The sequence below is a fragment of the Electrophorus electricus genome, chromosome 13 (genome assembly GCF_013358815.1).
Source record: "Electrophorus electricus isolate fEleEle1 chromosome 13, fEleEle1.pri, whole genome shotgun sequence".
NCBI classification, from domain to species: domain Eukaryota; kingdom Metazoa; phylum Chordata; class Actinopteri; order Gymnotiformes; family Gymnotidae; genus Electrophorus; species Electrophorus electricus.
In genome coordinates this window covers 12,229,246-12,247,961 of record NC_049547.1, presented here as the reverse complement: position 1 = coordinate 12,247,961, position 18,716 = coordinate 12,229,246, and the positions used below count along the sequence as shown (strand labels likewise).

The 18,716-nt window shown below is 44.9% G+C and overlaps 1 protein-coding gene and 1 pseudogene across 3 annotated transcripts in view; both read left to right on the top strand.

Annotated features, from left to right (window-relative positions):
- The window catches only part of aqr (aquarius intron-binding spliceosomal factor), a 37,627-nt gene extending 25,366 nt beyond the window's left edge, over window positions 1-12,261 (top strand). For 2 of the 3 annotated variants that reach the window (XM_027002385.2, XM_027002387.2), the window contains exons 30-36: window positions 36-223; window positions 348-519; window positions 3,876-4,046; window positions 6,964-7,049; window positions 10,278-10,443; window positions 11,158-11,271; window positions 11,808-12,261. In XM_027002385.2, the coding sequence (XP_026858186.2) occupies window positions 36-223; window positions 348-519; window positions 3,876-4,046; window positions 6,964-7,049; window positions 10,278-10,443; window positions 11,158-11,271; window positions 11,808-12,077 (1,167 nt within the window). In that variant the 3' untranslated portion in view covers window positions 12,078-12,261. The remainder of the gene's footprint in view (window positions 1-35; window positions 224-347; window positions 520-3,875; window positions 4,047-6,963; window positions 7,050-10,277; window positions 10,444-11,157; window positions 11,272-11,807) is intronic. The other variant, XM_035532575.1, reaches the window with a different exon arrangement.
- A 5,683-nt stretch (window positions 12,262-17,944) lies between these two features.
- Window positions 17,945-18,716, top strand: LOC113572659 (annotated as a pseudogene).

Genomic DNA, 18,716 nt, shown 5'->3' with positions numbered 1-18,716 from the left:
ACCCATCACTCCCCTCCCTCTTCTCCTTGTGCCAGAACCCAGAAGACGGCTACAGTCGCCTGAAACGCTGGATCATGATCGGCGATCACCACCAGCTCCCGCCCGTCATTAAAAACATGGCCTTCCAAAAGTACTCCAACATGGAGCAGTCGCTGTTCACACGTTTCGTGCGCCTGGGCGTGCCCACGGTGGACCTGGATGCCCAGGGCAGGGCTCGGGCCAGGTTCGACAGCTCCGTCTGCAGCCCACTCACCATTCCCCCGATGCCTGCAGCTTCGGGTACATATGGAGGGATCTAGGGGCGCTTGTTTCCTAAACCCTGTGGCTCTGTGTCCTATGTGCTGCAGCCTGTGCAATCTGTACAACTGGCGCTACAAGCAGCTGGGGAACCTGCCTCATGTCCAGAGGCAGCCTGAGTTCCAGGGACCCAACCCGGGCTTGACTTACGACTTCCAGCTCATCAACGTGGAGGACTTCAACGGAGTTGGCGAGTCTGAGCCCAACCCTTACTTCTACCAGGTGTGTGTGTGGACCGCCATGCCACAGACATGCACACAGCTTACATTCATGTCTGCCTGAGTGAGTCAACTTCGTGGCAAGAGCTTAAGTGAAGACATTGTTGTCAGTGTGTCTGCGTGTGTGCATCTGTTCGTGGATGTTCGTGTCTGCATGAGCACTGAAAGTTGTCATTGTTCTTAAGTGTTTAGTAACCATGCGTTTTAGACATCATGTGGCATAAACATCACATGAGTTTTGCTATGCTTTCTTCATGTTGTTTTCAGGAATTTAGTGGAAGCTGCCTTCATTAGATCTGCCTCTCATACACTCACTCTCCTCTCTTATACACACACACACACACATGCACACACAACTGAACTATAGAGTATAGGGGAGAAGTAGTGACTGGAGGATCACTAAAGGCTCCTGGCCCAGCTGAGCAAACCGCCATGGGCCTCCGCAGGGCTGGTACACTCCCAGCCAGCCAGAACTTACTCCCAGGCCCATTAGCTCCACCTCATTAGGCAAAGTACATTCACACTAATGTTCCACCTCACCTGCTGCCAATGGCTCTGTTCACCAGCCCATCGGATGCAGTATGAAGGCCTGTCCCTCTCGCCCCCGCTTGTAAAATGTCACACTTCAGTTGGGCCGTTCTCACTCCGCTTAATCAAGCCTAATGTGAAGTATTGATTTTCTCGCTGGCCAACTAATTGTTGAGAGGATTTAGTTACGGGGTCGTTGAAGGCTATGTTTATTAGGCTAGGTGCTGGTTTTTCAGAGGGGGCATGAAGTGTGTGCGTGTGCATGTTTGTGAGACAGTCTGTCTATGTATGCTGATTCACATATGCCCTCTGGTTTACTGAATGGACATCTGTGGTGAAGTTGATGCTAAAAATGAAACCTCCTTCCTGCAAGAAGAGAGGGATATACTATCAGCTTCTCTCCATCTCCTCTTCCTCCTCCTCCTCCTCACTATCAGTGATGTGTCAGTCTTCAGCCACTGCACCAACTGAGGCCATGGTTTGAGGCTACACTGTTTCCATGGTTACTGAGGTCTGTTCAGTTGCAGCATATTAGATCATGTTTGTATAAGGACATGAACAGGAGGGAAGGTGGAAGAGAGCCACAGGAAAAATGCCTGCTTTCCTCATAGCTGTGTGTGTGTGTGTGTGTGTGTGTGTGTGTGTGTGTGTGTGTGTGTGTGTGTGTGTGTGTGTGTGTGTGTGTGTGTGTGTGTGTGTGTGTGTGTGTGTGTGTGTGTGTGTGTGTGTGTGTGTGCGCTATGAAGAGAAACAGCTTGTACAGAAAAAGACAAAGTAAACACAATAACTCAGTGGGTATAGGAGGTATGGGGAGACAGCTAAGTAAATATGCACAAATCTGCATCCTTTATTAGCTTGTGTGAGTTCTGTTTTGTTAGCATTTCAGAGGTATTTAAAGGTTTTATTAAGAAATAAAACTTTCTTTAAGAAATAAAACCACCTTTGACATTTGAAGGATGGTCCGCACTGAAGAATAATTATTAATGAAGCATAATTAATTTCTCAGATGTCCTCTACCGTCTTTTATTTCCATATTTGCGATATTGGATAGTTAAACTTAAGAAAGTATGCTTTTATTACATTTGAAGTACTTTTTAGAGTGGGTTGTTCAGTTGTTTAGCCTTTTAAATATTCAGCTGCTCAGATATTTGTTCTTGTCCCCAATACTGAAATGCCCTTTTTATTTATTGCCAGTCACTGAATTAACTGCATACCTTCTACGTTATAGCACGGCGTAAGAGTTGGAGGAGATTATGAAACATGCTAATGCTGTCCTTTGGTTTTCACCTAGACCAAGGGCCATCCGTACCACAGCACTGAGTCACTCTCCAAAGCAGTGGTGCTGTAGTAAATGAAGCTGCTGGTTGGTGATTCCTGCCCATAGGGCTTGGGAGGAGGTCATGGGCAATTGGCCAAGCAGGGGGGGCAATGGATGGTGCAACAGAGAGGGCAGAGAAGGGCGGTGGTGGCGTAGCTCGGGTGGTGCTGTAATGCATGGTAACCTGGATAATGTCGTAGAATGTTGCTCCATACCGCGCTGCAGTTCTTAGACAACGTGTACAATGTGGCTAAACAGCTGAAAGCCAACAGCAGTGAAGGACCATGGGCGTCTAAGAAGTAAGAACCTGTCTGTTTCAGTAGTGAAGAACTGTAATGTGATGGTGAAATGCACATTGAGAGGCTGTCGTATTCGACCACAGGTATCATACTGATTCGGACACGCATGGCTCTCAATTAGGATCTTAATTGTTCTGAAATAAACAGCTCCTTTGAGGCTTTCTATGCATGGATGGAAATTGAATCTCATCAGAATGTTTGGCAGTCATATCTTCAAGCCCCTACACTGGGCAACAATAGACAATCCATGCTGGCTTGTTCAAAAAAGGGATGCTTGTCATTATTTATGAAGTGGGTTTTTGTTTTTTGTTTATTTCTTTTTATTATGATGATGAAAGTTACACCAATAACAGCCTCTTGAACATAGTATCGGTGCTCATGTTTAATTCGTGGCTTTGTAGAGATGCAGAGATACATTCTTGCAGTATGAGCCCTCTGTTAACAGGTGTTCACAGCTGAGTGCCCAGATGTGTGTACAGAGAGAGAGAGAGAGAGAGAGAGAGGCCATCATTGAGAACCCACATTTATTCGTAGACCAGTTTGTTGCATTTTTAATGTATTGTCAGTCAGAAGTCAGATGTTTTTGTGTGGGATTCAGCAGCAGGTCAGTAAGCCACAGCTAGACGCTTCTTCCAAGTTCTCGGACTCTGTCGTGTGCGCACACATGATTTCCCAGAGTCCCGCTGATGTATTTCATTGCAGTGATTCCCTATGCTGCAAGTGGTTTGAACTCATCTCACGTAATTTATATTCCAGTTCAAAGTTCAGGACGTGGGTGAGACTCCATGCTTCAAGCCTCTATCAGGGATGTGTGTAGCCAGTGTTGTGCATCACACTTATGGTACACTCAGACTAAACTGCTAAATCATATATGATATAAATTCTAGCTGTTGTACAGCTTTTGATTGCACTGGCTACAAAACATTTAAATAGAGGCTTTTTAAATCATTATTTGTATTTTCTGCAGTTGTCTCTGCAGTACATTGTTAGTTCTAATGTTACACATTTGTTCTGATTATGATGTTGAGGTACCAGACTCCAAAATCAATGACGGCAACCATTAGAACTGAACTGTAGTTATTGTAACTGTACAGTACACGAATCATCTTTTATGTCCACAGCTGAGCAAGAGCTCAGGCTAAAGGAGACGTATTCAGATGAACAACTGTCCATTGTTTGCTTGTTGTTTGTGTTTGTGTGTGTGTGTGTGTGTAGAACCTGGCCGAGGCTGAGTACTCCGTTGCGCTGTTCATGTACATGCGTCTGCTTGGTTACCCGGCAGAGCGCATCAGCATACTGACCACATACAACGGGCAGAAGCACTTAATCCGTGACGTCATTAACCAGCGGTGTGCCAACAACCCCTTCTTCGGTCAGCCAAGCAAGGTAAGCATGACGTCTCCGCCTCTGCCTGGCCCTTGGCACCATGCTTGTGCAGTCTGCCCTGTCTTTTGATCTTGAGGGAGACTCGCAGATGTGTTCTTATTGTAGTGTTTGTCTGCTTATTACTGATATTTCACAACTATTATTCCAGAAATTTGCTATTATTTCCTTTGGAATATCACTCACTGGCATTACTGAAAAATTAATAGACTAACATTGTGGGTGTGAGAGCTTGACAGGCAACAGTAAGGGGGGGGCTTGGCGAAGGGTTACTTCCACCGTCGCACTGATGAAGGCATGATTCCAGCATTCACAGGTTCTCTTCTCCCATGGTGTGCCTTGCTAGCCACTCCACCCACACAGTGCATCACACACAGTCTGTTTGCTGCTGCTTCAGACCACAATACTGGTGTTATCTTAGATTTACAAATATCAGCATGCTAACGACTTCTCTACCTAGCTACAGTGTTTTAGAGCACATATAAAACAGTCAGGGACTAAAAGCTTATCTACTCTTTTCTATTACTAATCTCTGTTTCATGTAGAAATTTCATTTACTGTTAGTTACGAGCAGTTGCAAACTGAAAAAGACACTGATTACTACAGCTGTCCTGTAGAGTTTGCGAGCCCCAACTGGTATATTTTATGTGCAAAGCTAAGCAAGATTAACAAATTTTAATGTTGTTACCTAAAGGAGATGGATTCAGACAGATGGATTGTTTCTTTGCTGTGTGCGGGTGGGGGACCTAGTCGAGGTAACATCTGCAACATTTAAAACAACAACCAAAAAACGTTTAAATGTTTTAAAATCAGGTTCTACCATGTTACAGTGAACGTTTTTCTTAACCACCACAAACTTTTGTATTTAAAGCCACCCCCCCCCCCCCTCTCTCTCTCATGAAAGTGACTGGTTTGTTTGAGTGACAGGCAGGGAAGGAAGGAAGGGAGGGAGGGCTGCTGAGCAGCAGAAAGGTCAGTCAGGTCAGCGCATGGCCAGCACTCAGCTGACTCTGTCATGCCTGCTAAAACTAAACAAATGCCTCTTCAGGAGGCTGCTAGCAGCACTCTAATTAGAGGCTAGAGGAGAAAGGCAATCTAGCAAACATAAGTCCACAAACTAGACACATACTAGACTCTGCACATGTGTGTGTGTGTGTGTGTGTGTGTGTGTGTGTGTGTGTGTGTGTGTGTGTGTGTGTGGTGGGGGGGGGGGGGGTGCTGCACACCCCGTACACGGCCACAGAGGAAATTGGCACCACATTTCCATATGCATGCGGGCTTGGAGTGGGAGAAATATGGAGATGAAATTCAGCTCATTACCTTTGGGGAGGAATGTTTATTTCACAATCTCAGGCCCTTTTCCTCCTCATCAGTTCAGGCCCTTTTTCTTGGTTAAGAAGCCTTTTGATGAGCATAAAAGCTGCATCAACACCAAGGGGGTATAAACCAATAGCTGCCCTTCTCCCACACAGAAGCAGCCTGAGTGAGATGGACACTGATGGAGCCCTTTGTGAATGTGATGTGGGTAATGGGCGTCAGGCTGGTTTGTATTCATTGCGAAGCCAGTGGAGGTGCTCGCGCAGGAGAGTGGAACAGAGCACAGGGGAGATTAGGCCTGCCTCATGTCCCTTGGGACTCCTCCCACTGCTTTAGAGCTCAGCCACACCGCGCGCGCACACACACACACACACACACACACACACACACATATATGCGCACACGCAGGACCACCCTGCAGTATGGCAGGTATGAAGGGCGGTCGGAGGATAGGGAATGAGACATGAAGAGGGATACAGCATATCACTGGAGCTCCACACCACGGTGACAAGTCCTCGCTTCTGTCTCACACCACACCACGCTGCCTGCAAAAAATGGAGCAGTTAGCTGTTCTGCTTCGAGCCCACGTAATGCCCAAGCCATTAATTAGGCAGAGCCAGACAGCCTGGCGCGCACGTCCATATTCCCCTTCAACAGCCATCTGCCAAGAGGAGACGCCTGCCCCTGGCCCCTGGCCGGAGCAGGCCCAGGGTGCTAATGAGTGGCACCTGCCTGTCTGGTCCGCCCGTCCCACAGCTCAGCCTGGGTTAGGTCCCGGGCCTCTCCAGGAGCACCTTTGCTCCTCAACAGGGTGACACCGAGCTGTGGCTTGTGACTCCACACTTCTGTCCATTCCGCACAAATGGCTTAGCGGAACAGAAAACACTCCGCCTTGGAGAGCTCTCGCCGGCCTCTAAAAATAACCCACTCCGCTTTGCTGCGCCGCAGGCTCCAGAAAAAGCGGGGCGAAGCGTTTTGGATGAGACAGCGCGGCATATTTAGCTCATGGCATTTCTGAAGACAGACCCCTGATCCTCTAGGGGTCGGGAATGACTGCTCACGCCTGGCCCTGGGGTTGTTTGTTCAGGGGAGAGGGTCGTGCCAGGCCAGCTTTGTAGCTCTGGACAGGCCTGTCAAGACCTGCAGATCTCCCCACCTCACACTATTGTAAAGTGACATGTTGTTGCTCCTGGTGCTACACCTGTTCTATATAGCAACAGGGAGCTTGAAATAGATGTTCCTATATTTCCTTTGCTGATTTTCCTTTGCTGTGGTCCAGCGAAAAGGCCCAGCACCGCCATGTTGGATGTCTAGGACGAGTTCCAAGCTAAGATTTATTTGCTCTCCGCCTGGGTGCGGTGGGGCAGGGCTATCAGGGCTGCTTAGTGGAGTAATACATAGGCTCATTTCTCTTTTTATCAGGCCCTGATCAGTCAGAGGCAGTCACCATTCTGGCAGTCCTGTCCTGATGCCTACACTGATTTTATCAGCCTGGAGCAGCTTCTCTCTCTCTGCTGGCAGTAGTGTGTGTATGTGTGTGTGTGTGGGGGGGGGGGGGGGGGTTGTTTAAAAAGCCTTTACAAATTTAGATGTTCTCATGCAGGTGACAACAGTGGACAGGTTCCAGGGTCAGCAGAATGACTACATCATTCTCTCACTGGTGCGCACCAAAGCCGTGGGACACTTGAGGTAAGCAGTTTACCTTCGCAGGCAGCAGCGGCGTTGAGCCGACGCTCCCTCTTGCCTCACTGCTGTTCCCCCTCTGCCATCACTCTCTTGCTCCCTTTATTGAACCCCATTTAGAGTCAGAAGCGTTAGCCTGCATTTTAAAAGCAGGTTTTCATTTAGAAGTAGAGGCATGATATGACCAGGGTGATATGATATGAGCGGGATGATATGAGCCGGTTGGCTACGGTGGAAACCAAACATTCCATGTCATCATCTTGATGATTGTGCTGAAATATCAAACAAAGCAAAGCTCCATCTTGTAAGGCCCATTCTTAAAAACCATGTTCATAATTCTGTGTGTGTGTGTGTGTGTGTCTTTGACTGCGTGTGCTCTCCGTTCATGCAGACAGAAAAGCCTTTTTATTTCCAAGCGGGTATGTGACACTAATAACTCTTATTGTAATCCGTTACATATTTAATAGATGGCTCAAGATTGACTTAATGCTGTTTTGTTCCCTGAGAGAGCGATCGTGCCTTTTTCCCCCCTGAGAATGAGCATGCCTGGTAGCTCAGAGGAGCTGGTTTACTGCAGCCGCTGATGGAGGCTCGGCCACGCAAGCTGAAACTGCAGTCTGAAAATGGAGTTTCTACCTAATGAATAAGTTATGGCCTTGTATCTATGCTCCACTAGCATCATTTCCTTAAAAGCACCGTCGCCATTGAGAACACCTGAAAGAGCCCCATAGAAAAACATAGCGGAACTCTCATCATGCCCTTGAGTGTCAGACGCCGTTTACACCTTGCGTTGAAATGTGATCCGACTCTGGATACTTTATATGGATAAGGAAAAACATAAGTGCGTACACAGCATGGGCCTCGGTGAAAATGTAATTGCATCAGCCTGACCACCTCCGGAGATGGTCTCCTTCACATCGAATCAGACCTCAGGCGCAGACACTCAGGTGAAAAAGTAGTCTGTAGAGTGTGTTTGTATTAGAGACAGGGTTCTACAATATATCTATGTATTATCGTTATTTCGGTATTTGTCTTTGCGGTACTAACATTGCAGGACATTAATGTGCAACCAAAACATTTAAGTAAGTCTGTCTGTGTGTCTGTCTGTGTGCGCTTTAAGTATCCTGACCAAATCCCAGATGAATATTCTGAGGTGTTCTCAGTATTCACTTGATCCAACATTTAAAAAAAAAAAAAAAAAAAAAAAAGAGAAACACTCTAGAAAGCATAATGCAAGACTGTAGTGTGTTCATGTTATCTTGATATGGGAAAACGTAGTAGCCCACAGGTTCTGATCAACAGATCATTCATATTGTTCCAGAAAGCCCCACAAACTATGGTTCTGGTGCTAAAAATAGGTTACTCTTGTTCTCATCTCATATCTGATGGCTTTGTGGGGTGACAGTACTATTCAGGTAAAACTGGATGGTTGCTATGGAAATAGTGGTACTTAGGAAGACCTCTCAAAGCAAATGGGGAAAACGGAGCTGACTACAATGCTGATGGAAGGAAAGCATTGGATTACTGCACAAGTAAAGACAATGGACATATCCGTTTTGTATGCTGTTTCCATAAGCTCCAAAGCTAGCTGAAATAGCAGGACATCAACCAGTGAAATCGTTTTCCTGTGCCTAGCACACCTGGCTCTGTCAGCGAAGCTGGACCATTCAGCTAACCACAGCATGCAGGCAATGGTAACACACAAATATCACATATGATCACAAGACCGCATACTACGAATGTGATGGGCCTCGAAATGATTGAAAAACAATTGGTGAACCCATGCCAAGACATGGTTAAAGATGGGCATGCTTTATCTTACATGATGTACATTCTGAGCTTAGATAGCACGCTCCCTGTGCAGGACAAAAGGGAAGTGTAAAGAGCCACACATAATGCCAGAATTATATCAGTAATTCTACAGTACCAGTATTGTGTAATCATAGCGATTAACAATCAATGTTTTATACAGTCCTAATCCAGACTGCCATCTTGGGGTGTAAATGGGGCTCCACTTTGTCCATCCAAACACTCTGTGGCCTAATTCAGTCCAAGACGCAGGGTTCCAGCTGCCAAATGATTTCCACTGCACTCCATTTAGCTTGGACTTGGTGAAGATGTCTTGAGTAGATGTAGTCATTTCATAGCCGTGCAGCAGTCAAACCGTACGAGAGGTCTGTTTGGCTTTTTTTCCTTTTTTTTTTTTTTTTTTTTTTTTCTTTTCTCGGCAGGGAGCTGTTGTGGCTATGAAGCTCATTAGCATTGTGAGACATCTTGTTATCATCAAGCAGGCAGCGCAGTGCTAATCCCGTACAACTGCACCTGCCCCAGCTCCATTCATAATGAGTTGCCCTTTTCTCCACTGGCCTCTGAATGATGGGGGAAGCAGTGACTCATGCTGAAGTGGTTTGGCAGCAGCCTCTGTCCAGACACAGAGGCACCGTGTGCTCGTGCATTAATGCTAGTGTTGCGTTTCACCACAGAGTGTCTTGCTGCGCCGCTGACCTGGTAAGATACAAATAAGTGACTCAGAAGAGTCCTGCAGAGGAGACCCTGTATACACTCATACACTCCAACGCAAGCCGTTTAACAGCTAAGCAAATTAGTAAATACCATTTTCGGCACCTTTTAGTTTTTGGTTGTGTTTTTTTTTTTTCCCCCCTGGCCAATGGAAGCTTTTTATTGACGGCATCCTTACCTTTCATTGATAGACAGCATCGAATTGTATTACAGTGATTTGTGTTTTTTATTTTATAGACAGACATGGACACACACACAGATGAGTCGGAAATTTGCAGTGATAATCCTGTCCTCTCATATAGTAAGGGTAGTAGTACTTTGGGCGTGCTTGTGTGTGTGCGCGTGGGCGCAAGGGGCTGCAGAGCCCAAGAACATGTACAGGAGAGCAGACTGCTGTGTGGACTGTAAGTGGTTAAAATAATTTTGGCACAAGTCTTATCAGGCTTTTTAAATGAACTGGATTACCTTCATTAAAGGGGATGTCCATGGGGATTCTCAGTCCAGACTGTAAAACATCTTTAATTTAACTAGCTTTTATTACTAGGAGAGACTGTGTATCCCTGGCCAGCTCGTCTTTTAATTCCTCTGCATGGATAGAAAAATACCTGCTCTGTTATGCTCTGCATTTCTTCTCTCTCTCTCTTCCTCTCCATCACCACCTTTCCTGACTTTTACCTTTCTCTTCTCTCTGTCCTCTCTTCCGCATGCGTACAGGGACGTTCGTCGCTTGGTGGTGGCCATGTCCAGAGCCCGTCTGGGCCTGTATATCTTCGCCCGGGTCTCCCTCTTCCAGAACTGCTTTGAGCTGACGCCAGCCTTCAACCAGCTCACCGCCCGGCCGCTGCAGCTGCATATTCGCCCTCACGAGTACTACGCCTCGGTGAGTATCCACACGCCCAGACACACGGACATGCATGTGCATTGGCTGCAGCAATTAACAGTGAAAATGAAGCCGACCCCGACGAGTTGTTTGAGAACATTTAATTACAGGAGCAGTTAATTTCTCTGGCACACTGCTCCATAGCACAAGCAGGCTGGATTAGCTCAGCACTGTGAACACCTTTTGTTCTTCACCCAGCCTGTCTTAAACATCCCTTGGCACATGTGCAGCTCCTGGATAAGAGGTGTGCTTTAAAACTACACTCTCCTGAATGTCTGAAGGTGAAAACCACTGTTGAGAGGTGAAGATCGGCGTGAGCTGGCCACTGTGGGATGGCCGTTACCAAGCTGCGGGTGAACGTGGCATTGGGGGTGGGGGCATTGATGCACTGTCCTTTGCATTTTAAATACGACTGGAAAGAAAACATTATAAATGGAATAAATGCATTTAGGTGGCCTCTATGCTGTGTCAGGAGGTTGTGCTGCAACAGTCTTTGAGTGGATTTGTTTCAGTGGGAAGATCTCTCTTCCTTCTCTTCCTCTGTCAGTGAAGCGAATGCACTGCTCTTGATGTGTCCTCCTGTCCCTCTTCTGCAGTGTGCACTCATCAGACACTACACAGACAGGCTGTTCAATTTCATGTGAATTTCTGGAAGGAAAATGAGAGTAAAGGAGCACTGCGTGTCTCGCGCTCTCTCCCTGTGTCTCCCCACAGACTGAGGAGCGCTCCAACCAGCCTGATCGAGTCATACAGAGCATGCCTGAGATGGCTAACCTGGTGTACAATATGTACATGCAAATGATACAGAACAGCCAGCAGTACAGACAGGTAAGGCTCCCTCGCATTCTGCTCTCCCTGACATCAGATCAAACCGATATGTTCATCTCTGGGTTTTTTTGTTTGTTTGTTTGTTTTTTAAAGAAGTGATAATTTTTTTTAGAATGTTTAATGGAGCTGGAACTGGGTGAGATGTAACAATTCTTTTAGCTCTGCATGCTGAAGCATAAAGTTTTAGATGAGGAATAAATTAGTGCTAATGAAGGCATGCTGTGCTGTATGTGCTGTATTGTGGAGACTGTGCCTCCCCCCCGCCTTATAGTTCCACATTGGAGCAAAATGTTAATGGTTTTCAGCTATTAGTCTTCCCAAATCAGGAGCGCTCAGCCTGTGAGACATATCCATTCCATATACCGTCTACACTCACTTCCTCACTCCATCTGGGGCATGGGCGGGGTCAGAGTTGAGTGTTGCAAGGTGAAAACCCACTGAGCGTAATTTTCAGTATAGTGCCTGTCCTCTGGATGCTGGTGTTTCCCCACAGTGAGTGCGGTTTGCCTCTTTTCCTTTCTGTGCACGTATGGCAGCAGCAGCAGCTCCTGCCCCCACCTCGCCAGGTGCTGGCAGCCGAAGAGCCTGACGTGGATATGCGGGAGGGGGAGGAGCGGGATGAGGGGACCGAGGAAGGCCAGAACGCAGAGAAGACTGAGGACGCAGGTGATGAGGCAGAGGCGAAGATGGAGCAGGAGCCCAGCGTGACGGAGCAGCAGGTGGAGGAGCATGCTAAAATGCCTGAACACCCAGGTAGAGACAGCGACAGTGGGGACAGTGAGGAGGAGGAGGAGCCTCAGAATTAGCCCAGTCGCAGTGATTCTGATTGGTCAGTCTGCCATTCCATCCACCGGAGAGGATTGGTTTTGTCTTTAATTTCCTACCGTTCTGATTACTATTGAGAAATGGGATGATATAGAGTGATTATTTTGCCTTTTGTAACTTTTGTAGCAAATGATCTTTTGTAATAAAATGAAATGGTAAAATCAGTCCATTGTATTCACTGATCTTGTCTTCTAATTTTTTTTCTTTTTAAAAAAAGTATCAATCACACGTTGCATCAAGCAGTATTGGAAAACTGATTAATTGCAATACTGTTTCTCAGTTTGTGAAATTTGAGCCTTCTCGTGGCTCCACATGGAGCCTTATTTGGGCCAGTTTAACAAACCATTATTGTCATTTTCACCATCAATGTCATTTTGTTGTGAATGCAGTCATATATGAATGTGTGAATTGTGCAACTTTCCATTGAAGTCTTCCTTCCTTATAGTGTAGTACGGTTACTGCTTCACTGCCCCTCCCGTGTCTGTGCCTGTCCAGTACCTCCTAAGACATTAACCATAACCAGAAGGAATTTGCTGGCTTCACGTGGGCAGATCCAGTTAGCCATCTCTATGTACGGTCTGGGATACAGGGTCCTGAAATCCTGAAGATCAGAAATTATTCACTTATCAAACACGGGTTATCTTCAAATTTTTCTTCTTGACTCAGGAAGGATCTCCTGCTAGGTTTGTACTGCTTTCTATATTCTCGGACTTTGACCTTTTTTTTAATCCAGCTGGTAGTGTTGTAAATGTCCGTGTGTCTTTTGGGTTTGAGTGTAGCTAAGTATTTGTCATTCACTCATTGTTGAAGTTAATTTAGTTATTTATGTGTATATATTGTGTGTGCATATAATGCGTGTTATATACATATACACACTTTTTTTAAATTTATATATATAATAAATCCCCCCCTAAATTATTTTCAGTGTTTAGCAATAACTCGTAAAATGGACTTTTGCTGTTGCCGGGAGGGGGGGGGAAGGACAATGAACATAAACCAGAAACACGAGATAAGCACAAGATTGCCGCTGAGTGGGTGTAAACAAACAGCACTGTGTCAGCAGTGGCTAACTACATGCAGTTTCACTTCTCTAGTCTGTTCCATCACTGACGAAAATCACCCTTTCCCAACATTGATTTTATGCAACGTGATGATGGTTATTGTGCTTCTCTTTTCACTTTGATTTGCAACTTTGACCCTCCTGCATTAACACCTTGGTTCAGGACATAGTGACACGTGTATATACTAATTGTCTCAGAGGGTTCAGTTTCATTGTGGATACAGTGTAATGTATAAAGGTTTCACATGTGCCCCATATAATTCCAGAAACTCTTCACATACGGCCTAGGCAGCAACGGTTGGGCAATAATTGTTGACACTCAATGGAATTACAACAGGCCAGCATAGAGAACCAAATGTTCTGTTTGACACCATCACACCTTTTGAACTCCCCAGGTGCCATATCCTAAAGACCCTGGAACTTGAATGTGACAGACTGAGACTGAACTTATTGTCACATACATAGTGCACATGTGCAGAATTGCCCAATAGTCACGCAATGTCTTTAACAAGCTCACTGAAGGAACACAATGCCTTGCTTCATGTAACGACAACAAAACGGTGTTCCTCAAAATTGTGAAGGATCAGTATTCAAAGGCTGTATCACATGTAATGTGCTAAGTACACAATGAGTAAAGGAAAGCCTTGTCCACTAAACATATGCCCACCCAGAGTATTTGTGAGTGAAATTAATAGGGAGAGTTTAGGCGTAAATGATGGAGTTTGTGTCCTGGTCTGTTTGTGAAGTAAAGGGGAACAAAGTGATGCTAGAATGCCCTCACAGATGAGCTTGCAACTATAGCACACTTCATCTGCTTCATTCTCCAGGATGGCAAGCTGCAGCTCCTGCTTCTGGGCCATCATCTGGCTGCTCGTGCTACTAGTGTTGGGCTGGCCACTCAGCATCTTCCTGGGAGGGCTGTATGGTCTCATCGTCCCCCTCACTGCCTGCCTCGGCCTGGACCGACTCTCAGACCTGCTGCTGGAGGGCGCCAACCTAGGCCGTACCTGCGCCCAGAACATGAGGCATGGCAAACCTCTGTGCTGAGCACCTGGCCCACCTACTCACCCTAGAGGCACACCATCAAGAGCCTTTTTATTGCTTTTTTTTTTCTATAAAAAGCTTAGAAATTGTTTGAAGTTTATAACAAGCTGTGATGGCATTTAAAAGCATTAATTGTGTAATTTGCTCATGTCCTTCAGTTTACTATTGTACTGACTTTCTTGTACATCCCTGCTCCACCTGCTTTATATTTGACTTGCAAAAATTGAACTTCATTTGTTTATTTAAACAGTCAGCTGAATGGTGATCAGAATGTTAAAATGAAACCTGAAAACACTAATAATCCAATACAAGCAAAGATTTCGATGTAGATCAGCTTTCTTGTAGACTGTACTTCCTTGAATATACAGAAAATAAAAGCATATATATTTATGTCCAAGAGAAATTTTAAAATAATCTAAATTAAGGAAGGTTTTATGTCTTTATCTCCAATTAAATCTTGAAAATAGAACTCTTGTTGGGACCCATTTCCTGGACATGGATTAAGTGTAGACTAAATTGCATCACCACTGGAATTTCGAGGTGTAGGCTTCTGGTGGGAAACTGGCCTATTGATCTAGAAATTAATCCAAGACTGGATGTAAATGGTCCAGAAAGATATTTACTTCAATTCTCCGTTTCTGTGGCAAAATATTTGCTGAGATTTATTGTGTATTGTTATACCTAATAATACAAAAATCCCCCACCTTTTGTCTAGATGATGAGGTTTTGAAATGCTGTTTTGCCCTATAAAAAGTTATTGGAAACAGTCAGTTCCCAAAAAATGTCACCTGAGAAGCTTTCACTGCTGCTAGAGAGAAGAAGCAAAGTTGCCACTCAAGGACTCTTAGATTGCCCCGTAAGCTCTTTTTATCATGTTCTGTTAGTAAAAATGTACTTCAGCATCCCTGTCCCAGACTAAATATAATCTCTGTGAATGTTGACAAGTAACATTGCTTGCATGTAGAAGTATTCCCAACATAACACAGTGCTACTTACTTCAGCGCACTATGGAGTGGGGTCGTCATCCTGGTGACTGCTTCCTGAAGCTTCACTCACTCCTGCCCTCTAGAGGCAGAGGGCAGAAAGCTGACCGGTGGGAGTGCAAGAGAATCTCATGGAATTATCGTCCCAACTCCACTCACTTTTGCATCCCTTTAAAGAGGATTCTCTATTCACCCATATGCCTGCTTTGATTACGAAAATGGCCAAGTTTCCTTAGCACTGGTTTGAAGGGCCATACACAAAATGAACAAAACTCCTTCATTTTAGGTACATATTGAAGGGCTTGTGTGTGGCATGACCATTGCACTGCAGTTCCTTTATTATTCAGGCTGTTCTGACACACAAAACATATAGTTAAATTAATACTCTTGTACTTTAACAGACCCGTTGCCATGTTATCCATTTTGAAAGTATGGCATTCCAGCTTCCAAATCTCCCCCATTTAGACTCACCCAGAATATGCTGGAAACATGTGCTGCACTCATACAGACAGCATGGCAGCTGTAGATTAAACCTTTTATATATGACCCATGAATATTTCATGATCATTTCAAAGGGCTGTTTAACATTAGTTTCTCCGTGTCACTACTGTATGATGTAAGTGACAATGATTCTTTCGGGCTGTTTTACAAAACTCAATATTTATGGGTGCGCCTTGTGAGCCTTCCTTCGATGGCATGCGTGCAGACTCAGCTCTTGCTTCCAAATACTCCAAGCAAAGATTATTTTGGCCAAAGTCATCCCAGTTTCAAGTCTGTTCTTTTTTTAACCACCACTCTCCCCCCCACGTAGTGCTGGTGGAAGGCAGACGATGCAGTGAGGGCCCAGTGTGACGTGCAGGAGCCATGTGTGACCGGGAGCTAAGACTGGGCCCTGGCTATAGATATTTCTTTCGAGTGGGAGACCAAGGGTGGAGAAAGGACCGGCCGCCTTGCTGCGCTAATATGTGATGGACTCACAGGAAGGATATGGGACATGCAGCATCCAATTAACCTCATGCTGCTTTTCTAATTTGGCCCTTGCGCACCAGCCAAGGAGAGGACCCACGTGTAATGCTGGCTCAGGGAATCTTAGGGCTGCCTCCATCTCCACCGTGAAGGGTGGCAGTGGTGATACACACCCAAGTTCAATTACTGATTTCAAATGGAATTTACTTCCTGTGTACGTGTGTGAGCATGTGTTACATAAATAAAACCTCACCCCCTGTGTCCTTCACAGATTTAATACTTCCTTGCATTAAAACCACAGACACCCGTAGGTCAGGCCAGAGCACAATTACACAGTAGGACCAATGCAAAAGATTCTGCCCAATTATGTGTCATATGACTAGCTTTAGGCGTTTGTTTAAATATGCGTTTGTTTAAATATGTCTTTACTCAGTATGCTCTGTCCTGGAAACGTCATGGTGCAAGTCACAGGTACTGTTCAGCAAAGGACGAAATGTATTCATACTTTCTATAGATGATTGAGCATCTTTTTCATATCGACTCAAACGCTGTGTCAAATCACGCACTGGGATACGTATGCTTATTTAAAGGTCATACTGATAGACAGTATAACAGACAGTAATAACAGACAGGCCCTGGGGTTTGATTTAATTTCATGCCGCACACAGCTGTATGTCACAGTGAAGCTTTAATGCACTGTGTATATCTGAACGCTATAGCACGCTGAATTTGGAATAACCTTTCGAGCAAGGAGGGCCACAAGAACAGACACCGTAACATCGACTACTCAAAATCGTTTCTTAACCACCCTTGACTCTGGCATTTGTAGACCTACTAGCTTCATTCTGGTGTATAAAAACGGGAACTTAGATGCTGTAATCAAAGAATAATTAGGAAATTTTATTCCCCGAATAACTCATATTACATGTTATCACCGAATACGCAAAACGTATTGAATTTCGTTTCCCTGCAGTGTTTTAATAACAGTGATATATATATATAAATTTGCCTTCGGAAAACTGAAACCGATTCACACTACATCAATCAAAATCTGGATCCAGTGTCGAATTGAACAATTGAAGCAAACGAAACGTCTGAAGACTAGTTTTATAATGAAAGACGTTAGCAAGCGTAAAGTAATCTAATGGCGTCCCATTCATTACGGCGAATCTTCTGGTGGCCTTCGGACTAATTAAATGAAGTGAACCCGCCCCCGCCGGCTGGGTATCAGAGCACAAACCGAGAACTTGCGCGTGGAAGCGCAGTCCTTTGTAAAGGCTTTTGTCGCTGCTTATCCGTTGAGTGCGCCGAGTACATTAGTTGGGATCACAGCATCAAAACGTTTAACAGGATTCCCAGTGAATATCTGCGCGTAACGCTAATACGAATACAGAGTTTGTGCTTTTAAACATTTCATAGGAAAGAAACAAGACTACGTAGCAAATTTAGCTACTGCATAAAAAAAAACATGTTTTAAAAGTGACGTGACGTACAATACAAAATACAATCACATCTCACAAAAAACAAAACAAAACAATTTTCTTAAATAAACGGTGAGCTGTAGGCCTTATTCACTGATTTGCACCATGATTTCGAACAATCACTCATTCCATAAACCTAACTAAGCTACTTCAGAGAAATCTTAAGTTTTAATCTTCAGTCTTTACCAGCTGGAAATCACATCTTTGTTTACCTAACTGAATTGTCTCTGACCACATATGTTTTCCATTTGATTTGTATGAGAAGCCCTTTGGGGCAAAACGATCCTTACATGAGGCTCAGAGCAAGAGAGATAATGAAGTATTCGACTGAGCATGGCCTCATCAGCTGGGATGATGGATGTCTGGCACCACACTTTTTATAGCAATGTCTGTATGGCCCCTGAGGAGCCACACTCTGCCCATCAAGGCCTCACTCAACCCCAATCCTGACAGAGAGAAGACGACCCAGATCATGTTCGAGAACTTAAACATCCCAATCATGCATGTCACTCTCCAGGCTGGAGTTTCCCTCTATGCTTCTGGATATACAACAGGTTATGCTTTGCCACGATTGGGATAAATTCGAGCAAGATAGCCTCACTACTAGACATTTAATGTTTTTACTATTATGATACTATTTTAAGTATAGTCCTTGACTCAGGATATGGTGTGACCTACAGTGTACTCATTTAGGAGGGTTATGGGTTTGGTCATACTATCATGAGACTGTGCCTTCAGGTTGCATGTCATTGTCTGGACAGGATGACTATGCATAGCTGCAGCAGAAAATATCTTTTACAGTATGGCAAATTATACATGAAAGGATTTAAATATCACAACCATTCATAGCTGAGCATGAGATTGTATGAGACATTAAGGAGAGGCTTTGCTCTTTGGCCTTGGACCTGGATAATGAGACAGCTCCTGCTGTCTCATTCTCCTCCCTGGAGAAGATTTATGAGCTGGCTGATGGCTAGGGGATCTCCATCAGAAATGAGATTCCACTGTCCCAAGATTCTCTTACAGCCCTCTTTCATTGGGAGGCAGCCCAGACACATTCTGCATCCAATTGAACTTATGCCATAA